The 20,652-nt window shown below is 35.3% G+C and overlaps 1 protein-coding gene across 2 annotated transcripts in view; it reads left to right on the top strand.

Moving 5' to 3' along the window:
* Positions 1–20,652, top strand: part of PPP1CB (protein phosphatase 1 catalytic subunit beta) — a 44,299-nt gene that overhangs the window by 13,293 nt on the left and 10,354 nt on the right. For both annotated transcript variants that reach the window (XM_059188729.1, XM_059188730.1), the window contains exons 3-6: positions 8,267–8,398; positions 10,839–11,069; positions 13,405–13,509; positions 15,865–15,936. In XM_059188729.1, the coding sequence (XP_059044712.1) occupies positions 8,267–8,398; positions 10,839–11,069; positions 13,405–13,509; positions 15,865–15,936 (540 nt within the window). The remainder of the gene's footprint in view (positions 1–8,266; positions 8,399–10,838; positions 11,070–13,404; positions 13,510–15,864; positions 15,937–20,652) is intronic.

Here is a 20,652-nt window from a genome sequence, read left to right as displayed (position 1 = left end):
ACAGAACTGCAGAAATAAATGAACAACAATAAGGATAAATATGTGTAAATATATATTAATACTATTTAAAATAATTATGGCTTGAAAGGTTTCAAATGTGTGGAAGCAATGTAGGACAACTATAGAACAAAAAGCTAGAAAGTGATAACTCAGTCAAAAATACATTTGTTGGGGCGGCTGGGTGGCTCAGTCATTAAGCATCTGCCTTCTGCTCAGGTCATGATCCCTGCGACTAGATGGAGCCCCACATGGGCTTCCTGCTCAGTGGGAGGCCTACTTCTCCCTCTCCCACTCCCCTTGCTTGTGTTCACTCTCTAGTTGTCTGTCTCTCTGTCAAATAAATAAAATCTTTTTTTTTTTAAATAACATTTGTCATCTCTAGAGTAACTGCCAAAAGAAAAAGAATATGTAACTAAAAAGCTAGTAGAGGAGAAAATGGAATAATTAAAGATAATTGATTATTCCAAAGAAATGCAAGAAAAGAGAAATAAAGGAATGAAGAACATGTGATAACAAAGCAAGTGACAGGGTGGTAGACCTTAACTCAACTTTGTCCGTAATTACAGTAAATAAGAAAGGAGTAAATAGTCAAGACAAAGCCCAGAGCACCAATTCTACTACGTACAAGGGACATATTTTAAATTTAAGGGTACAGATGAGTAAGTACAAGAGTGGGAAAAATACATCATACACATATTAACCAAAAGAAGCCTCGTTGGCTATATATGGCTGTATATGTCAGCAATAGTAAGTAATGCAAGAAGTATCACTAGAGGTAAAGAAGGGTATTGATTAATGTAAAAAGAATGAATTCAGCAGGAAGATAAAACAATCTTAAATTTTTTAGGTATTTAATTTTATAGATCTAAAACACAAAAAAGGAAAAGTTGATAGAACCAAAAGGTTAGAATAGACAAAACCACAAGCATGTAGATATCCCCCTTTCTTAGTAACTAATAAAACAAAGGAAGAAGATCATCAAGGATCTAGTCGATTTAAACAACACCATAAACTTGACCTAATTGACACACATAGAACACTTTACCCAACAACTACAGGATATACACACTTTTCAGATAATATGTATGGAACATCAGGCACCTGGGTGGCTCAGTGGGTTAGGCCTCTGCCTTCAGCTAGGGTCATGATCTCAGGGTCCTGGGATGGAGTCCCGTATTGGGCTCTCTGCTTGGCGGGGAGCCTGCTTCCCCCTGCCCCCCTCTGCCTGCCTCTCTGCCTACTTGTGATCTCTCTCTCTGTCAAATAAAATCTTTAAAAAAATACACGTATGATACATTTACTAAAATATGCCATATCATATACCACGAAGCAAATCTCAGTAAATTTGAAAGAAACAAGGTCTCAGATTCTCTGATTTCACTAATGATAAACTAGAAACCAGTAGCAAATAACTGGAAAATTCTCAAATATTTAGAAATAAGCAGTGTCTTTTTACACATCTTACTGGCTAACAAAGAAATAACAGTTAAAAATTATAAAATATGTTGACCTGAATAATAACGAAATACGTGTCAGATTTGTGCAATTGCACCAAAAGCAATCCTTAGAGGGATATCTATAGCTCTGTGTGGGGGGGGGTGGGGGGGGAGTCTGTATATTAAACTTCTATTTCAGGACAATGGAAGAATAAGCAAATATAACCCCCTAAAAAGTAGAAGGAAAGCTATATAATAAAGATAAGAGCAGAAATCAAATGTAGGGGCGCCTGGGTGGCTCAGTGGATTAAGCCACTGCCTTCGGCTCAGGTCATGATCTCAGGGTCCTGAGATCGAGTCCCGCATCGGACTCTGCTCCGAGTCCTTCCCCCCCCCCTCTCTCTGCCTGCCTCTCTGCCTACTTATGATCTCTCTCTGTCAAATACAGAAATAAAATCTTAAAAAAAAAAAAAAGAAAAGAAATCAAATGTAATGAATCAAATGAAAAGCAGATGTATAATTTTTTAAAAATAAAGTTGTTGAGAGATTAATATTATGAAAAACCTCCTAGAAATACTAATAATGTACAAAATAGAAAACAAATTACCAATATCAAAAAAGATACAGGAGACATGATTAGTAATGGAGAGTAAAGACATGGAACAACTGAAAGCAATAATGTAATCCTGGCTTGAATTCTGTGCAAGAGCCAAAGAAAATGCTATAAAGGACATGATTAAGACAGTTATTAAAATTGTAGTCTATTTTTCACATTGAAGATTTATATCAGTGTTAAATTCCCTGAATCTGATAACTTATTCTGTGCTGTATGTAAGAGAATTTTCTTAGGAAGTAATACACTGATAAGGGAGCATGATGTATATATACAGTCTATCCTCAAGTGGTTTAAAGAAAAATTATACTTATGTATTTTAAAGGACAAAAGATTTTTTAAACAAGGCTAATAAATTTTATAGTTGAGATGAAAAACTCACTTTGGCAAAACTGACACAAGTAATAGAAAATCTGAATAGTCTTACATATGTTAAAATTAATTTATACTTGAAATACTTCTCAAAAAGAAAATTCTGTGTCCTTTTGATTTCACTACTGACCTAAACATTTAAAGAAGAAATTAGGTCAATTTTATATAGTCTGTCACAGAAAACAGAAAAAGAACACTTCCCAACTTGTTGTTTTTTTGTTTTGTTTTGTTTTAAATCACAGCCCTAATACCCAAATCTGACAGATAGGAAGGAAAGGAAATGACCAGCCACTGTCTCATAAATATAGCCACAGAAATCATGAGCAAAATATTAGCAAATTGAATCTTACAATAAAAAAGATAATGTCATAATTTGGTGGGTTTATTCTTGGAATCAAAAGGAAGCTAAATACTCAATATAAATCATGTTAATAGAGTAAGATGGGGGATTATATGATTATCTCAATAGATGAGAATATATAGTATTTGATAAATTTAAACACCTTTCCTGATAAAAATTCTTAGCAAACTAGAGTATGTACAAAACTGTAGCTATCATAATGGTGAAATATTGAATGCCCTTTCCTCTAAGTTCAGGAACAAGACAAAGAAGACTATTAGCACAGTTTTTCAACATTGTCATGGAGGTCCTAGCCAATTCAGTGAAGAAAAAGAAAAGATACAAAAATTGGAAAAGAAGTAAAACTGCCTTCACAGATGATATGATTGTATACTTGGCAAATCCAGAGATCTTCAGACTGTTAGAATAGGAAACAAAGTCAGTATTCAAAAATCAGTGAAATTGATACTAATATCAAACAATTAGAAAATGAAATAAGAAACCATGTTTACACAGCAGTGCCCCCTTAGCTCAGTTTAATGAAAATGTGCAAGACTACTACATAAACACTACAAAACATTGCTGAGAGAAACAAATGACAACCTAAGTAAAAGAGATACCATGTTTATGGATTGGAAGACTCAAAATTGTTAAGATAATTCTCCCTGAACTGTATTTATTCCCAATTAAAACCCCCACAAGTTGGGGTGTGGGGAAATAGAAAAGCCTATTTGTTTATTTATTTGTTTGTTTATTTTTAAAGGCAGTTTTTTTTTTTAAGATTTTATTTATTTGACAGAGATCACAAGTAGGCAGAGAGAGGAGGGGAAGCAGGCTCCCTGCTGAGCAGAGAGCCTTATGCGGGGCTAGATCCCAGGACTCTGGCAGAGGCTTAACCCACTGAGCCACCCAGGCGCCCAAGAAAAGCCAATTTAAAAACACATTTGAAATACAAAATGACCTAGATTAGCAAAGGCAATCTTAGCAGAGTTGGAATGCTTTTATTACCAGATACCAACACTTTATAAAAAGCTACAATAATTAAGACAGTGTAGTACTGATATAAACATAAACAGGTTAATGGGACTGTATGGAGTTTACAGAAATAGACCCATTCGTGTATATGGTCACCTGATTTTTCTACAACACTACCCCTGCAGTTCTGTGGAGAAAAGGTGATTTTTACAATAAAAGGTGCTAAATCAGTTGGATATCTGGGTGGATAAAAATGAAACTTGATGTTTACCTCAAACCAGACACAAAATAAAGGATTATCAAATAAGATAGGTGAGAAAACATTAAAGAATCTAGAAGGAAACATAAGGAATGATCTTTAAAGGAGGCAAAAATTTCTTGAACAAGATGTAAAACACAGTGACCAAAAAAGATTGATTAAAATTAACTAAGATGGATTTAAATGTATTAAAATAAGGAACTTACTGGGGTACTTGAGTCGCTCAGTGGGTTAAGCGTCTGACTCTTGATTTCAGCTCAGGTCAAGATATCAGGGTCATGATTTAGAGCCCATCAGGGAGTCTGCTGGAGATTCTCTTTCCTTCCCTCTATTCCTCCCCACCTCCCCCTTCCATGGTCACTCCCCCACTCAAATAAATAAATAGATCTTTAAGGAACTTCATCAAAAGAAAGCATGAGGGAGAGAAAAGGCAGTCCATAAACTGGGAAAAAATACTTTTAATACATGGCTCCAACAAAATATTTATTTGGGACATGGAATTTCTACAGATCAGTTTTTTAAGAGATGGTCCAAATGAACTTCACAAAAAAGGATTTCTAAATGACCTATTAAGCACATGAAAAGATATTCAACATCAGTTACCAGGATAAAGCAAATAGAAGTCTCATTGAATACCACCATACACCCAATAAAACAGCTAAAATTTAAGACTAATACCACCCAGTGTTGGTAAAGATGTAGAGCAACATTGTTGGTGGGTTGTAAATTGGTATAACTACTTTAGGAAGCTGGCTATATCAACTTCTTAATTAAGCTGAGCCTTCCCTATGACTCAGCAGTTCTCCTATGTTTCACTTACCCCAGAGAAATATATCCAAGTATTCATGAGCATTTGTAATAGCGCCAAAATAGAAGTGACCCAATAGAATTGATAAATACAGTGTGGTATTTGATACAATGGAATACTTTAGGTGGCTGCTGAACACAGTAAATGGGTAGATTTCAATGAGCAAAAGAGTATATGCTGTATATACTCTGTATATATCTGTTTATCCAAAATTCAAAAATGGATCAGATTAATCATACTGACAAGGTAAAAATACTAACCTTGGGCATTATTATTGTAGGTTAAGGGTATAAGGAAGCCTTCAGGGCGGCTGGAAGTGTTCTATATCTTGCCTGTGGATAGTGGTTACTTTTTATTTTCTTTAATGTGTTTTTTAAAGATTTTATTTATTTATTTTACTATTTATTTGTTTGTTTGTTTGTTTGTTTGTTTAGTCACTCTCTTTATTTGTCAGAGAGAGAGTACACAAGCAGGGGGAGCAGCAGGCAGAGGGAGAAGCAGGCTCCCTTCCAAGCAAGGAGCCTGATGCGGGACTCAATTCCAGGACCTTGGGATTATGACCTGACCTGAAGGCAGATGCTTAACTGAGTAAACCACACAGGTGTCTTGGATGATGGCTACTTAAGTGTAGACATACTTAAAATTTATTGAGTAAATGCCCATAATGTTAGTGTACTGTACTGTATATGTGTGATCCTTCAAAGTATTTTCTAAACAGTATGCTATAATTGTGTTTTTACCTGGCTTGTAATTATTACCTGCTGAAATTTTTCTCTTGAAAACTATTGACTAAAATTTTTTTTTGTGGTAGTAGAGGAGAAAGAGTTTTGAGTTAGAAGACTGGTTCTAAATTTTTTTCTGCTGCTTTTTACTCTCTATACTCTTAATAAAACTTGGGCTCCCTCATCTTGTACAAGGTTTTTAACTCTATCATGTATAATATAGATAATGACTTCCCTTTCTAATTCTTGGGATATCAAAGGGATTAAATGAGACGATTGATGTGAAATTGCTTTGTACCTAATGAATTGTGCAGATTTATAGTATCTTCATAATCTAGCTAGATACTTGCATCTGAGCTCATATACCCAAATTCTTGAATGTCTCATGGATATTGTGATAGTGATCTAGTTCCGCTTTGTAACAGACTGCCTTGATTTACTACTTTTTTTTTCAGATGACTGGGAGAAATTTGAAATGCTTTTGGAAATTTGGGTATACTTAACTGGCGGGAGTATATAAGGGAGTAGGACTTTTGAACTGACAGCTGGGATTGCCATTAGCTGGCTGCCATCTTTTCCCAACATTTAGCTAATTTAGAACTAAAATTTGGTCATTTGTCAAATGCCTAACCTTTAGAAAAAATGCTTAGATTCCCTAACTGCATTTCATTCACTCTTAGAAGTGATTTGATTATGAAAGGCATTACTAGTTTTATATGCTACTGAAAGGCTTAAAGTGACTGCCAATTAAAATTGTAAGAAATTCCTGATTGCAAAGCATTTCCTAACTTGATAGATCTTTAATTAGGGAAAAAACATGCATTTCAAAATCAATGAAATTTCATGGGGCATGTTTTTGTTTGGGTAAATTTTTAGTTTCTATGGATTAGAATGACTTATAAGTTGAACCATTTTTAGCTCTGTAAAAATGTTAGTCAAAGTATACCTTAGTGTAAATTACTTACTTGGGAGATCAAAATTAAATACATAATTTACAGAGAAAATAAAACAAATATGAGATAAAGTATTCACCATTATAATTTAGACACTTTAAATTGTCACATCAAAGTGACCCACAATGGTTTTAATAATGATTGTCATCAAGTTTACAACTAAATATTGGTAACCTAAAGTGTTTCTATTACTACAGAATCATAACAGAAATTGTAGAAACTTTTCTAAAAGGAGCCAAAAGTATTTTCTTTGTCTCGTCCATTGCTCTTACCTTTAAATAAATATTTTTAGGTAAATATTTGTCATCTGAAATCAACGAGAGATTTTTAATCCTTTGAGAAAAATACTATTTAGTATGCCAAAAAGTAGATAGGTACTTGATGCACTGATGATAGGGCTGTATTTTGTAACCATCCTTTCCCATGCTTTTAAAACGTAATGCCAAGGTTAAGAATTTTACAGAGAATCGAATCTAAGTTAGTATTATAGTTACTTAATGGAAAGTACAAAGTAAGGTGCCCATTTTGGTCTTAGAAAAATCCAGATATCCCTGGGAAGTAGATAATTGATGTTTGAGAGCTAGTACTAATACAGAAGCTATGCTAAAGTTCCCATAATAAAAGCAGTTCTGCTGGTCATGTTTGATGTTTGAGAGCTAGGACTAATACAGAAGCTATGCTAAAGTTCCCATAATAAAAGCAGTTCTGCTGGTCATGTTTGAATTTCAGGAATGATCTTGTTAACTGTCATATTTGCTAAAGCACATTTCAGCCATGTCTCTGTCTCTTCTGTTACTTAGATACTACTATATTAATGGAATAGCTACACGGATAGCTTTTGCGTGTGGGGGCCTTTTTTTTTTCCCCAACCTCTCAGCCTTACAAAAAAGTCAGCAATTTTTAACAAGAAATGTGTGGACTTAATTGGAAGTGGGAAGTGGTAGGGACATAGAGAGATACAGTCTCTGCTTCCTTTTTTTAAATGCCTTTTTCAGTTAAGATTAAATGGGAGCTAGGAGTCTATTTAGAGAGAGCCAGTGGAGAAGAAAATGATGAGAGGCAATGAGTACAAGTTCAGTTCAGTAGGGCAAATGAAGAACTCCTCATGTACCATTCCTCCCCACTCCATTCCAGAAGTTACTTATTAGTTCATGGATTTTATTGCTCATTCATTTGAAAAGTAGCTTTTCTCCATCTAAATAGCTTTTAGAGTTTTTAATATAATGCCCTACTGTAAACATAATCATTAAAATTTAATAACTGTCTGGTACCATTTAAATTTTGTTTTGTTTTGATTGGAAAATGGAGCGGAGGGGATGGTTAGTTCTTAAGCCTGCTTCTAATATTCCGAGGAAGTGTGTGAAAAACAAAATCACCTGCCGACAGCTACTTTTTGTTTAATTTCCCGTTCTTCATAACCACTGGTTTTTAATGATGGGATTTTGGCCTTTTCCTAAGTGTAAGACTTTGCTGGTAGATTGTGCTGTCCTCAAAGGTGCTATCCCTGCAACCCTTTGGATCTCTTAGGCTGTGAGTTTGGCCCCTGGTGAACAAAGAGGACTACGTTTCTGTGGCAGCAGCCTTAAGGAACATAATCAGGAACCAGCAATAATAGAGATGGAAGCCAAAGATCACTGGATAGTCTTACTGTTAACCATAGGACACCATAGGGTATCTGGTAGTTTGCTGCCTGTGTGACCTTGGTCTTTTGGGGCATGACTTTTTTTAAGGACTCTTATTTTGTAGAGAAATTCTTAAAAACTGACCATTTTACTTATTGTTTAACAGTACGAGGATGTCGTCCAGGAAAGATTGTGCAGATGACTGAAGCAGAAGTTCGGGGCTTATGTATCAAGTCTCGGGAAATCTTTCTCAGCCAGCCTATTCTTTTGGAGTTGGAAGCACCGCTGAAAATTTGTGGTATGTAAATAAGTAGAGCTGGAAACAGTCTATTTGAATATTAGTTTTTCCTCCCGAATTTACATTGAAGGTAATCTAGAGAGAACATTCCAAAATTTATGTTGGATAGAGAGATGGATAGATTTGATTACATAAAATATAAAAATTAAAACTCATAAAATGATGTTACAAAGATTGTTGTGAAAGATTGTTTCTTAGAAACAGGAAAGACAATACAATAGTTTTTTTTTTAAAGACATTAAAAAGTGTCAAAAACTGATAATCTAATGTTGTCAGGTGTAGAAAAATAGGCATTCTGATATACCAGTAAAAAAAACAAGAACAGAGTTTTAGGGGTCAGTATGGTACCTTTGTTACGATTCTGTTTTGAAGATGATGTAACATTACAGTTTATATTTGTTCTTTTAAGTCTTACAGTGGCTTCTGTCCAAAAACAAAAACTTCATAACCTTGGGCTGAGTGATCGCATTGTTATAGCCAGAAAAACTGTTGTATGTGGGGTGCCTGAGTGGCTCAGAGGGTTAAGCCTCTGCCTTAGGCTCAGGTCATGTTAGGGTCCTGGGATCGAGCCCCACATTGGGCTCTCTGCTCATTGGAGAGCCTGCCCCCCCCACCTGCCTCTCTGCCTACTTGTGATCTGTTCTCTCTCTGTGTCAAATAAATAAATAAATCTTAAAAAAAAAATGTTGTGTAGAAAGTATTTTTCTGTAGTTCACATAACAATGGAAAGTGGGCTAAGTAATGTATCATACTGGCTTTTGATTTGATAACTTGTAGTGGCTGTTAGTGTTAATGAAGTAGCTTTTATGGACTTAATTGTCATCTTTTGCTCAATCAAAAATTATTTCTGTATGTAAAAATTTTCATTGTCCTGCATGTTTCTTAGTGATCCACATTCATACCTTGTAAACTACAGGTGTTTGATATGCTCTTTAAATACTTTTTTTTGCTTTCTTCTGTGTTTAAGTAATGTGCTTGGTGCTCCTTGTTATATTACCTAACTAATAAAAGAAATTAGCTAAGGAAAAGTTTTTAAAGGTGATACACTAAGCTAATTCATGTATTTAAGAAGTAGCATGAAATTTTGTGCACGGGAGCCTGGCTGGCTTAGCTGATAGAGTACACAACTCTTGATCTTAAGGCTGTGAGTTTAAGTCCCATGTTGGGTGTAGAGATTACTTAAAAATAAAATCTTGGGGCGCCTGGGTGGCTCAGTGGGTTAAAGCCTCTGCCTTCGGCTCAGGTCATGATCCCGGGGTCCTGGGATCCAGCCCCGCGTCGGGCTCTCTGTTCAGCGGGGAGCCTGCTTCCTCCTCTCTCTCTGCTTGCCTCTCTGCCTACCTGTGATCTCTGTCTGTCAAATAAATAAATAAAATCTTTTTAAAAAAAAACACCTTTAAAAAATAAAATCTTTAAAAAAAGAAAGAAAGGGGCGCCTGGGTGGCTCAGTGGGTTAAGCCGCTGCCTTCGGCTCAGGTCATGATCTCAGGGTCCTGGGATCGAGTCCCGCGTCGGGCTCTCTGCTCAGCGGGGAGCCTGCTTCCTCCTCTCTCTCTCTGCCTGCCTCTCTGCCTACTTGTGATCTCTCTCTGTCAAATAAATAAATAAAATCTTTAAAAAAAAAAAATAAATAAATAAAAATAAAAAAAGAAAGAAAGAAAGAAATTTTTCTGGAAATGATCAGTCTTTTCTGTGACTCTAAATGAAGCAAATGTAGTTATTTATAACATCTTAAAATGATTCAAATTCTAAGGTACTCTTTCAGATGCTTTGATACAAAAAAATTTGAGGGTAATAGAAGTTAGTCATACTAAATATTTCTGAATTCTGGCTACTTGTGTCACTTTTTGGTATAACAAAGTAACCTTTATTAAACTACCAGTTAATAAGGGTAACTGAATTAGTTATGTGTTGTATAACAGGTTACTCCACAATTTTATGCCTTAAAATTACATGAATTTATCACCTCACAGTTTCAGTGTGTCAGGAATTCAGGCACAGTTTAGCTGTCTCCTCTAGTTCTGGGTCTCTCATGAGGCTGTGATCTAGGTGTCATCTGGAACTGCATTCATCTCAAGGCTCAGTGAAAGGATTCAATTACTTATGGGCCAGTAGATTGTGAGAACTTGGTTCCTGATGAGCTGTTGGCCAGAGGCCTCCTTCAGTTCTTTGCCATGTGTTCTCCGTAGGGCAGTGGGCTTCTGCATCAGGAATGAGAGAAGACAGAAGAGTACAAGCAGAATGAAGTCCTGATCTTTTATAACCCAATCTCAGAAGTGATAGCCCTCCCCTCTTTTGCTGTATCCTGTTAGAAGCAAGTCACTAGCTCCAGCCCACATTCAAGGGGAGATGATTACACAAGGGCATAAACATTGGGAATCATTTGTAGTTGCTTCCCACAGTAACCAAGTGTTCTAAAATTGACTTTTTCTATTTTCAGGAGATATTCATGGACAGTATACAGATTTACTGCGATTATTTGAATATGGAGGTTTCCCACCAGAAGCCAACTATCTTTTCTTAGGAGATTATGTGGACAGAGGAAAGCAGTCTTTGGAAACCATTTGTTTGCTATTGGCTTATAAAATCAAATATCCAGAGAACTTCTTTCTGTTAAGAGGAAACCATGAGTGTGCTAGCATCAATCGCATTTATGGGTTCTATGATGAATGTAAGTAAAAATAAAAATTTATTTATTAATGGGAAAATTCCTTAATATTCCCTAATAGAATTTTCCAGTTCAAAAAATTCCTTTGATTCAGTTTTTTAAGAAATACAATTTATCAAGCATTGGACCAAGAAGAGTCTCATGGGAGAGGGCCTTGAAACTGGGAAACATGTTACTAATTAAACTGGTTCCTTGGGCTCTCCTTGGTCATGTTATTTCAGGTTGACTGCAGCTTACACAACTGAAAGACCCACGTGTAATTAGTTTACAGAGTCAAGTATCCATGTGAAACAGAGGGCACTATAGATAATAACCTCTACTTTTCTAGTGTCCATTAAGATTTTAGATCTCAACATTCTTAATGATATGATGGAAATTCTCATTGGCCCTGTGTCATAAGAAATATTGAAAAGTTGTATGAAATTATTTAAAAGTTGAGGCTTAGTATTGAAATTTTAATCTATGCCTATAAACCTAGAGATAAGGATACTAACTGGTGTATCTTACTGTACTCTTATTCATCAATAAGAAATCACTGATTTGTGGGGCACCTGGGTGGCTCAGTGGGTTAAGCCACTGCCTTCGGCTCAGGTCATGATCTCAGGGTCCTGGGATCGAGTCCCACATCGGGCTCTCTGCTTAGCGTGGAGCCTGCTTCCTCCTCTCTCTCTCTCTGCCTGCCTCTCTGCCTACTTGTGATCTCTCTCTGTCAAATAAATAAATAAAATCTTTAAAAAAAAAAAAAAAAAAAAAAAAAAAAAAAAAAAAAAAGAAATCACTGATTTGTGTTTTGTAGTAGTTTTTTCTAAGTGTTATTACTAAATTACTACATTTGAATTTGGCCTTTTGCTTTTGTTAGACCATGGGAAAGAATATATGTTTGGTTAATTATAATTTAGAACCATTAAGTGATTTTCAGATTTATTGATTTTTGGTGCTGAATTCTCCATCAGTACCTGTTTTTGCTTTTTTCCAACCTTAAATATGGTAGAGTCCTATTCAAACTCCTATTCTTGGTTTATATAATCATTGATTTAACTGATGTTTGAGGAAGTGTTATATACCAGGCACTACTTTAAACACTAAGAATGTAGTGCAGTGCACAAGACAGATGATCTCTGTTCTCATGGAGCTGTGTTCTAATAGGACTGATGCCACATTTGATTTTGCATTGCATCTTTATTTCTAAGGTGTAATGTATGGTTTCAACTGTTAAAATCAGACCAGTAGAGAGGAAGTAGATTATAGTACATCTGACTATAACCACTTTTCTAAAGCTGTATCAGGAGTAGAGGTGCATTCTTAAGGATAAAGTATGTACTTGAATATCCTCAAGGATAGAAATGACATCAGATGAAATTGAGAAAGGCTTTTAAACACTGCTTTTGAGTTTAAACACTGCCTCTCTGCCTTCTTGTGATCTCTGTCTGTCAAATAAATAAATAAAATCTTTAGAAAAAATACTGTAAGAAAATTAGTTTTTTGTCAATATGCAGGAAGAATTAAGTGGGGAAATGTTGAAAAGGTAGATGGTACTTGTCTGGGCCTGAGGTAAAAAGTGATTTATTCTCTGCTAGAACATAAATCACTCTATTAATTGAAACATTTTATAGTAGATACTAATCATTTAGTTGTACTTTTTCGTTGAGTGGCAAGTTATGGCGAAAAAACTTAGGAAATTGGTGTTTATGTGTTTCCTCCGTCCCCTGGGTTAGTTGCTGCAACTTACTGTCCAGTTCATGAAAATCAAGTAACTCTAGAAAGGTGAACATACACTTAAGATTGTCTTTTTTTGTAGCTCTTTATACTAGACTACAGGAAAATTATAGCCTTTGTGTGTCTCTATTTATACTTTCTGTAAGAGTGCCAAATTGTAATTCACTCAGAAGTGGATACCAATCAGGCACTTGGAAATTGTCCTTTCTTGGCAATAAATTTATGCTGTGTTACTCAGTGCATTAGAGTCAAAATGGACAGTCTCTAGAGGCACCCTCTCACTTCTGCTTATTTGGGTAGGTATTTAACGAATGTGCATATTGAATGGAAAAGAAAAACTAGTAGTCTATTAGACTGTTTCAAAATTGCTTTATTATAGTGATCTTAAAAGACAAAAGTGTTTGATATATTTCTTCCATAAAATTCGTAGAACAGTCTTGTAGACTTTTTTTAACTTTACAGGAAGGTGCTGAAAGTTAGTTTTTAAAAATGTGTAAGAAATACTTGTTACAGAAAAACAAAGTACTGTATAAAGAATAAAATTGAAATTATTCATAATCCTGTAGCTATGAGATAACATGAAAATAGATTTATTTGTTCTATTTGCTTATTCTTTTCATAGGCAAACGAAGGTTTAATATTAAATTGTGGAAGACCTTCACCGATTGTTTTAATTGTCTGCCTATAGCTGCCATTGTGGATGAGAAGATCTTCTGTTGTCATGGAGGTAAACTAATCCATAAACTTGCTTTATGGATTTTTCTTACTGTCCTAACATTGTTTAGAACTATAGCAACTAAGATGCATATTTTGGGAAAACAAAGCAGTGCAGGTGTGGAAACTCAAATCATTAGAACTGTTCTAAACATGGCTAAAATCTTTTAGTAACCAGAAATTTATGACTATTTATACGTAATGAAAATGAAAATTTAGTTCAGTACTTGTCTCTAAGAATCTCACATGTGAGGAGGATAACTGTAATTTTCTTTGAAAAACGTCTTCCCTTTGCCTGTTTTGACAGAAGGATACCTCTACTATCAGTAAAAATGAAAGGATCGTGATGATTTTCCTGCCTATTTTAAATACCTTTCATCAGAATTCAAATGTAATTGGGTTTACTATTCCCAATATGCCAAGAGTTCTGAGCTTTATGTAATGTCCACTTTCATCTTTAATACAGTTTTTTGATAGAATAAGTTATTTCTTTTTAAGATTTTATTTGAGATAGGCCGAGAGAGGAAGAGAGAGCACGGGCAGTGGGGTGGGTCAGAGAGAGCGAAGCAGGTCCCTGCAGGGAGCCCAATGCAGGGCTGGATCCCAAGACCCTGGAATCATGACCTGAGTTGAAGGCAGATGCTTAACTGACCAAGTGACACAGGTGCCCCAGAATAGTAAGTTACTCTGTGTGACTTGTTAAATAAGCATATATAAAAGGTCATTTGAAAAACTAACATTATGTGTCTAGCAATTGGCTAGGTGCCATAAAAAGATACAGATTATGTTTGATCTGGCTGTCTTGAGAAATTAAAAACCTGTTGACAAAATGTATATTTCCAGAAGAGTAAGGAAAAACATATTTCAGGGGCACCTGGATGGCTCAGTTGAGAGTCTGACTCTTGGTTTTGGCTTGGGTTGTGATTTCAGGGTCATGGGATCAATCACTATGTGGGGCTTCACAGTCAGAAGGGAATCTGCTTTTCTCCCTTTTCCTCCTCTCCCCCATGCACACAAGCTCTCTCACTCTTCCTGAAATAAAAGAAATCTTTAAGAGAAAGATAAAGTGTATTTCAAAAAAGATACTGTATAATGAAAGGGATTTAATTATGTCAAAGTATATGTAGTGAGTAATTTTTAAGAAGTTGGGAAGGGAGAGAATTGTTGGACAGACATTTATGGAAGTGTGGGTTTTAGAAGGTAAGTAGACTTTGGAGAGTCAAAGAGAACTTGAGACAGTCTTTTTTATGTTGTCTAGTTCAAGCAATGTGTGAGGACTGGCCTAACTAGAACGTCAAGTACATGTTGATGAATGATAACGTATCAGATTATAGAGATTTGAATACGGAGCACAGGAGTTTGTTGAATGGTCTAATTACCATATTGGGTTTTTGTATAGGGAAATATTTCAAGGAAAATACTGTAAGGGGGCACCTGGGTGGCTCAGTGGGTTAAAGCCTCTGCCTTCAGCTTGAGTCATGATCTCAGGGTCCTGGGATCAAGCCCCGCATCAGGCTCTCTGCTCGGTGGGGAGCCTGCTTCTCCTCAGCTGCTCTGCCTGCCTCTCTGCCTATTTGTGATCTCTGTCTGTCAAATAAATAAATAAAATCTTTAGAAAAAATACTGTAAGAAAATTGGTTTTTTGTCAATATGCAGGAAGGATTAAGTGGGGAAATGTTGAAAACGGTAGATGGTACTTGTCTGGGCCTGAGGTAAAAAATGATTTGTTCTCTGCTAGAACATAAATCACTCTATTAATTGAAACATTTTATAGTAGATGCTAATCACTTAGGAAATTGTAGCTCTTGCACATTGGTATAGCTAAAAATAGAAATGTGGAAGTATGTAATGACACTTGGATTTATATATAAAAGAAATACTAGCTTATATTTATGTACTACTCTATAAAGATTGCTGAGTGTTTTCATGTGCTTTTTCTTGCTTATCCTTCTGATGCTTTTACGAAGATAATGAGCATGTTGGAGTGGGATGTAGGAAGGTCTTATGGGATAGAATAAGGCATTTAAACTTGGAAGAAAACATGTTTAATATTGGGTGGTAAGAAGTGATAGAAGTGGTAAAAAGTATTGAAATTGGATATGTTCCTGTAGAAGGGCAGGGAATGGTTGGAAAGAAGAGTGGTAAGATTTCTTTCCTTGAGAAGTCTTTCGAAATGAAAGATTTCCCTTACCTTGGTAAGGGAAAGTGGATCCTAATCATAATGATCAATTATATAAAGTAGGATAACATTAAAAAACACACCTTAAGTATATTTAATTTTACATAGTGAATCTACTTTAAATGCTTCTTTATTTGAGTGAAAATTGCTTAGATGTCAATAATAGTATGACTCATCTTTTATTTATAGGACTATCACCAGACCTGCAATCTATGGAGCAGATTCGGAGAATTATGAGACCCACTGATGTCCCTGATACAGGTTGAGTGTATACAGAAAACTTTAATTAGTTGTTTTATGTAAAATGTTTACATAACAAATTTTTGTACTGTATTATATATTTAGTATAAGTAGGATTGGTTTATGTAATAAATAGTAAGAGCTTTTTAAATTATCAATAAGCTAATTAGAGGTTACTTGCAGTAATATATTTTACTTCCCACTAATTATTTCCCAAGGTGCAGTATTTTAAAATTTCATGTAATAACCGTAGTATGGTTCTGTTAGACTTGATATCACAAAAGATCTTGTTATTGATTCTTCCTGTCATTGGCCTCATTCATATCAGCATTGGTTATAGCCTTCAAAGACTTGTTAAAAATTAGTCAAAAGTAGGACACCTGTCTGGCTCCGTTGTTAGAGCATGCAACTCTTGATTTCAGGGTCGTGAATTCAGATCCCAAGTTCAGTGTGGAGCCTACTTAAAAAGAATAAATTTTAATGTTTTTAAGGATTTTTTAGAAATTAATAAATTTTTAAATCAAATAATCTTTCCTAGCTGAAAATACAGTTGCCTTTTTAAAAATTATCTAGCAGTTTTCTGTTATTTTTTGTGTCTTTTGTATTTCAAATTTGTAGAGTTCAGAAAGCTGTAGAGATACTTGGTCAGTTTTATGAAAAATTTGTGAAAGAATAATGAAAATTAACTCTTCAGACATTCATTAACTCTTAGGTAAGTGAAGCAAGTCAGAACAAAAGCAAATAAGTTCCAGTTGAGGATAAGTCACTGTATTGATTAACAGATAGGGCTAATGTAATTTTATAAATAAATTCTGGGCACAGTTGCCTAACTTTTCTTTTAGCTTTTAAAGGGTAATTATTCATAGTTAAGTGCTAGTGTACATACTAAGATGTGTACTAACCATGGCATTCATATCATACAATGCTATGATAACTTATGAGTTGAATGCAGTAAGATTGTTCTGCTTTTCATTCATCTTTTGCTGAAAAGATCAATACTTTTCTTTGTGCCATTTTCTGACACTGAATGTATGTGGTTTTTCCACAACACACCTCATTCTTCAACTCTTAAGTGAGTGTCTGACAGTTTATTCAGTTCTGACACTAACTCCTGGAGTTACCCAGGATTCCACAGGGTAAGGGCTCCATTCCACAAGACTGCCCCCGCTTAGGTTGACAGCCCCAAGTGGGGTTCTCTGGAGACCCACACTACTGCCCAGCCAAAATTCTGGGATTCCTACAACTACCTCCACAGATGCTTTACTTACATTCATCAGGTTATCATAAAGGGATACGAGTCAGGACCTGCCAAGTGGAAGAGATTCATAGGGCAAGGTATGGGGAGGGGTTATTGGTTGGTGAAGAGCTTCCACACTCTTAGGCATCAGTATGCTCAACAACTGGAAGCTTCCCAAGTGTAGTTGTTCAAGAGGTTTCATAGAGCTCAATTTCCAGCCTCCTCTCCAAAGGGAGGGGGCAGCTTAAAATTCCAACCCTCTAATCATGTGTTTGGTCTTTCTGTTGACTGGTCCCATCCTGAACAGGGCTCCGGAATCATTTCATTAGCATAAATTCAGTGTGGTGGAAAGGGGCTCCTTATAAATAACAAAAGATATCCCTGTCACTCAGGAAATTCCAGAGGTTTTAGGAGCTCTATGCCAGGAATGGGAACAAAGACCAAATGCATTTTTATTATATCACTGTCTTACTATTACAGCCATTAACAGGAGCACCTGGGTGGCCCTGTCAGTTAAGCAGCCAACTCTTGATCTCAGCATTCTGAGTTCAGGCCATGAATAGGGTCTACTCTGGGCATGGAACCTACTTTTAAAAAAAAAAAAAAAGGCATTAACATAAGCAAAACTGTCCTTTCAGTTTCTACCAGACTTTTTTTTTTTTAATAAATTACATTAATGTATTAATTATCCCATTGTTATTTGTGTAATCAGACTCAACCATTATGTATTGTATTCATCAATTCTCAACAAACTTGAACATCTTCAAAATGAGGGTGTCATGGGGTCTAGAAGTTTTTTTGCCTTAGGGTCTAGACTGCCATAGGGTCTAGAAATTCTTTGTATATTTAGATCATGTAAATGAAAAACCAAAAGTCTTGCAGCACATGATAAGAAGATTGCTTATTGGTAGTTTTGTAAAGGGGATTTGATTACTCATAAGTACTGGTAAAAAATGGTAAATAAGGCTGAACAAGATGGTTACTCAGTACATTTCCTACTCTTTTTTTTTTTCTTTCCATTTTCTATTCATATGATCCAGAATCTTTAAAAAAGTAGTTATTAAAAAATATTCACGAGGGAAGCCTGCTTCCCCCTCCCCCCTGCCTACCCCCTGCCTGCTGCCCTGTCTACTTGTGATCTCTGTCTGTAATAAATAAATAAAATATTTAAAAAATGAAAAAAATATATTCATAGTAGAATACCTAAGCAAAACATGGCTAAACCTTTAAATTGAACTGTTAAGAACATGCATTTGGCTATTTGATTTCAAGTATGATTGCATTGTTTTGCTCAGTGTAGTGAAAGCCTGATAATATCACTCAAAATGCTACTTATGATTAAACATCAACCATTATAAACAGATGTATAGATCCTCTTGTCAGTAAGCCACTGACATTGCATATTATTGTAAGTTGCCTCATGACTAATTTGTGTAAGTAACAATTTGTGTTGAATACAAAAGGGAAAAAAACATGTATTTTATCAGATTTTGATTATAATTATAGACTACATTTGACTAAACCTAGTAGAAACTAGTATTTAAATAATAATAGGGCACATTTTATCACTATATTGTACACTTGAAACTAATACAACATTGTAAGTTAATGATCATGGAATTTAAAAATAAAATAAACAGAGACGCCAGGGTGGCTCAGAGGGTTAGGCCTCTGCCTCTGGCTCAGGTCATGATCTTAGGGTCCTGGGATGGACCCTCACCCTGCATCAGGCTCTTTGCTCAGCAGGGAGCCTGCTCCCCCCCTCGCCCCTTCTTGCTGCCTACTTTTGATTTCTCTGTATCAAATAAATCTTTTAAAAAAACAAAATAAATAATAGCCATTTATTTAAAATTTGTTTTTTAAATAAGGTACAATATAAATACATATTTAAAGTAATTACATTTTCAGATTTTGTTAGTATAATTCATACATAAGTCACTTTTAAGGGTGCAACAAGTTTTTGAAATGCTGAAAATGGACATTTTAACCCTTGGTATTCTCTGTAATCTTCAGAAGTTTAATTTATAAATTAATACATTTTTTTAAACAGCCAAATGATTATATGATTCTTGTTCTTTCAGAACTAAATTATAAAATGTTCAACCTTGACTCTGAGATTCTTGTCTTGGTTCCATTAAGGTTGAAATATGCCACATTGTTGTTATCATTGTTTGATTTTATATACATCCAGGCTGTCATATTTCCCAAGTAATTTGGAAATCAACTGCATTCTAGTTTTATTGTCTCCTTAAAATTAAAGATTAATATCTTGGCCTCTTGCTCATTGCTTCACCTATAGAAACAAACTGGAAAAAATATCATTATAGAGTATTGGTGGTGTGTTGGGTTTTGTGTGTGTGTGTGTGTTCTAAAGAATCAGTTTGTGATTCTTTAAAAATCAGGAAGAGCTTGTAAATTTAGACCATCCCCGTGGGTTTTGTATGCTGATGGACTTGTCAGGCATCATAGCAGGAGCTTAGAAAATAGTAATAGAAATTAAGAGTACATTGCCACCAATTCTACAAGGTATTTTAGTAATTCCCCTATTAAGACAAACTATATCATGACTCAAAAAGAAGTTCTTTCCTGATAGAACCTGTATTATGAAGTTCACGAATTACCCCCCCAAAAAAAAAAAATCTTGAAATTGGCTTATTTTACAAACAAATCATCCCTTAGCACTGATTTCTCCTTCCCTTAGCACTGTAGGTCTTACAGAAGTACTTAATATCATCATCTCAACATCTCCCCCTCTTCATCTCACTATAGTTTGACTTTTAACCATTTTCTTCTCATCCATCAGCAAACTGCTTTCATTAAGGTCTGCTGATAAAATTGTAAATGGCACATTTTTTGGTCTTTGTCCTGTTCCAATTATTCATTGTTCTTGAATCTTAACCATTTCCTACTTTTGGATAATTCTTACCCCTTTCAGGAGATCTCTGTTGTTCTAATCTCTTCCTTTTGTTTTGATTATTCCTTCCCAGTATTTTTTTCTCATTTCCCTTTCTCCTTCCTCTGCCTGCATATTAAATGTTTGCTTTCTTAGAGTTCATTTCTTAGTCTTCTCACTTGTCATCCCCAAGGTAGTCTTAGTCCCTCCTAAGACTTACACAATAATGAGTATGACAGAGATACTCAGATAAATATTTTTAGCTCTGACCTCTTTTCTTAAATGCTCAGAACTAAAGCCAGGGATCTGTTCTGATTTTGTTCATCTATATTTCATTTAAGTCCTCCAGACCTTTACAGAAAATGTTTTCATCCTTCAATCATTAGGTCAGATACAGTTCCAGTGAAATCTTAGTTGGGTTCACGGAATTACACAAACTGATTCGGAAGTATGTATGAAGAACAAAGGATTGAAAGTAACCAAGACAATCCTGAAGAAAAATACTAAGTGGAGATACAACCCCTACCAAATATAAAGATGTGTTTAAAAGCCTTTTTATCTTACTGGCTTAAGAATAAATAAAACAGGGGCGCCTGGGTGGCTCAGT

The sequence above is a fragment of the Mustela lutreola genome, chromosome 9 (assembly GCF_030435805.1).
Source record: "Mustela lutreola isolate mMusLut2 chromosome 9, mMusLut2.pri, whole genome shotgun sequence".
In the NCBI taxonomy this organism is placed as follows: Eukaryota; Metazoa; Chordata; class Mammalia; order Carnivora; family Mustelidae; genus Mustela; species Mustela lutreola.
The sequence above is the reverse complement of the archived record's forward strand: the minus strand, read 5'-3'. Positions and strand labels throughout refer to the sequence as shown.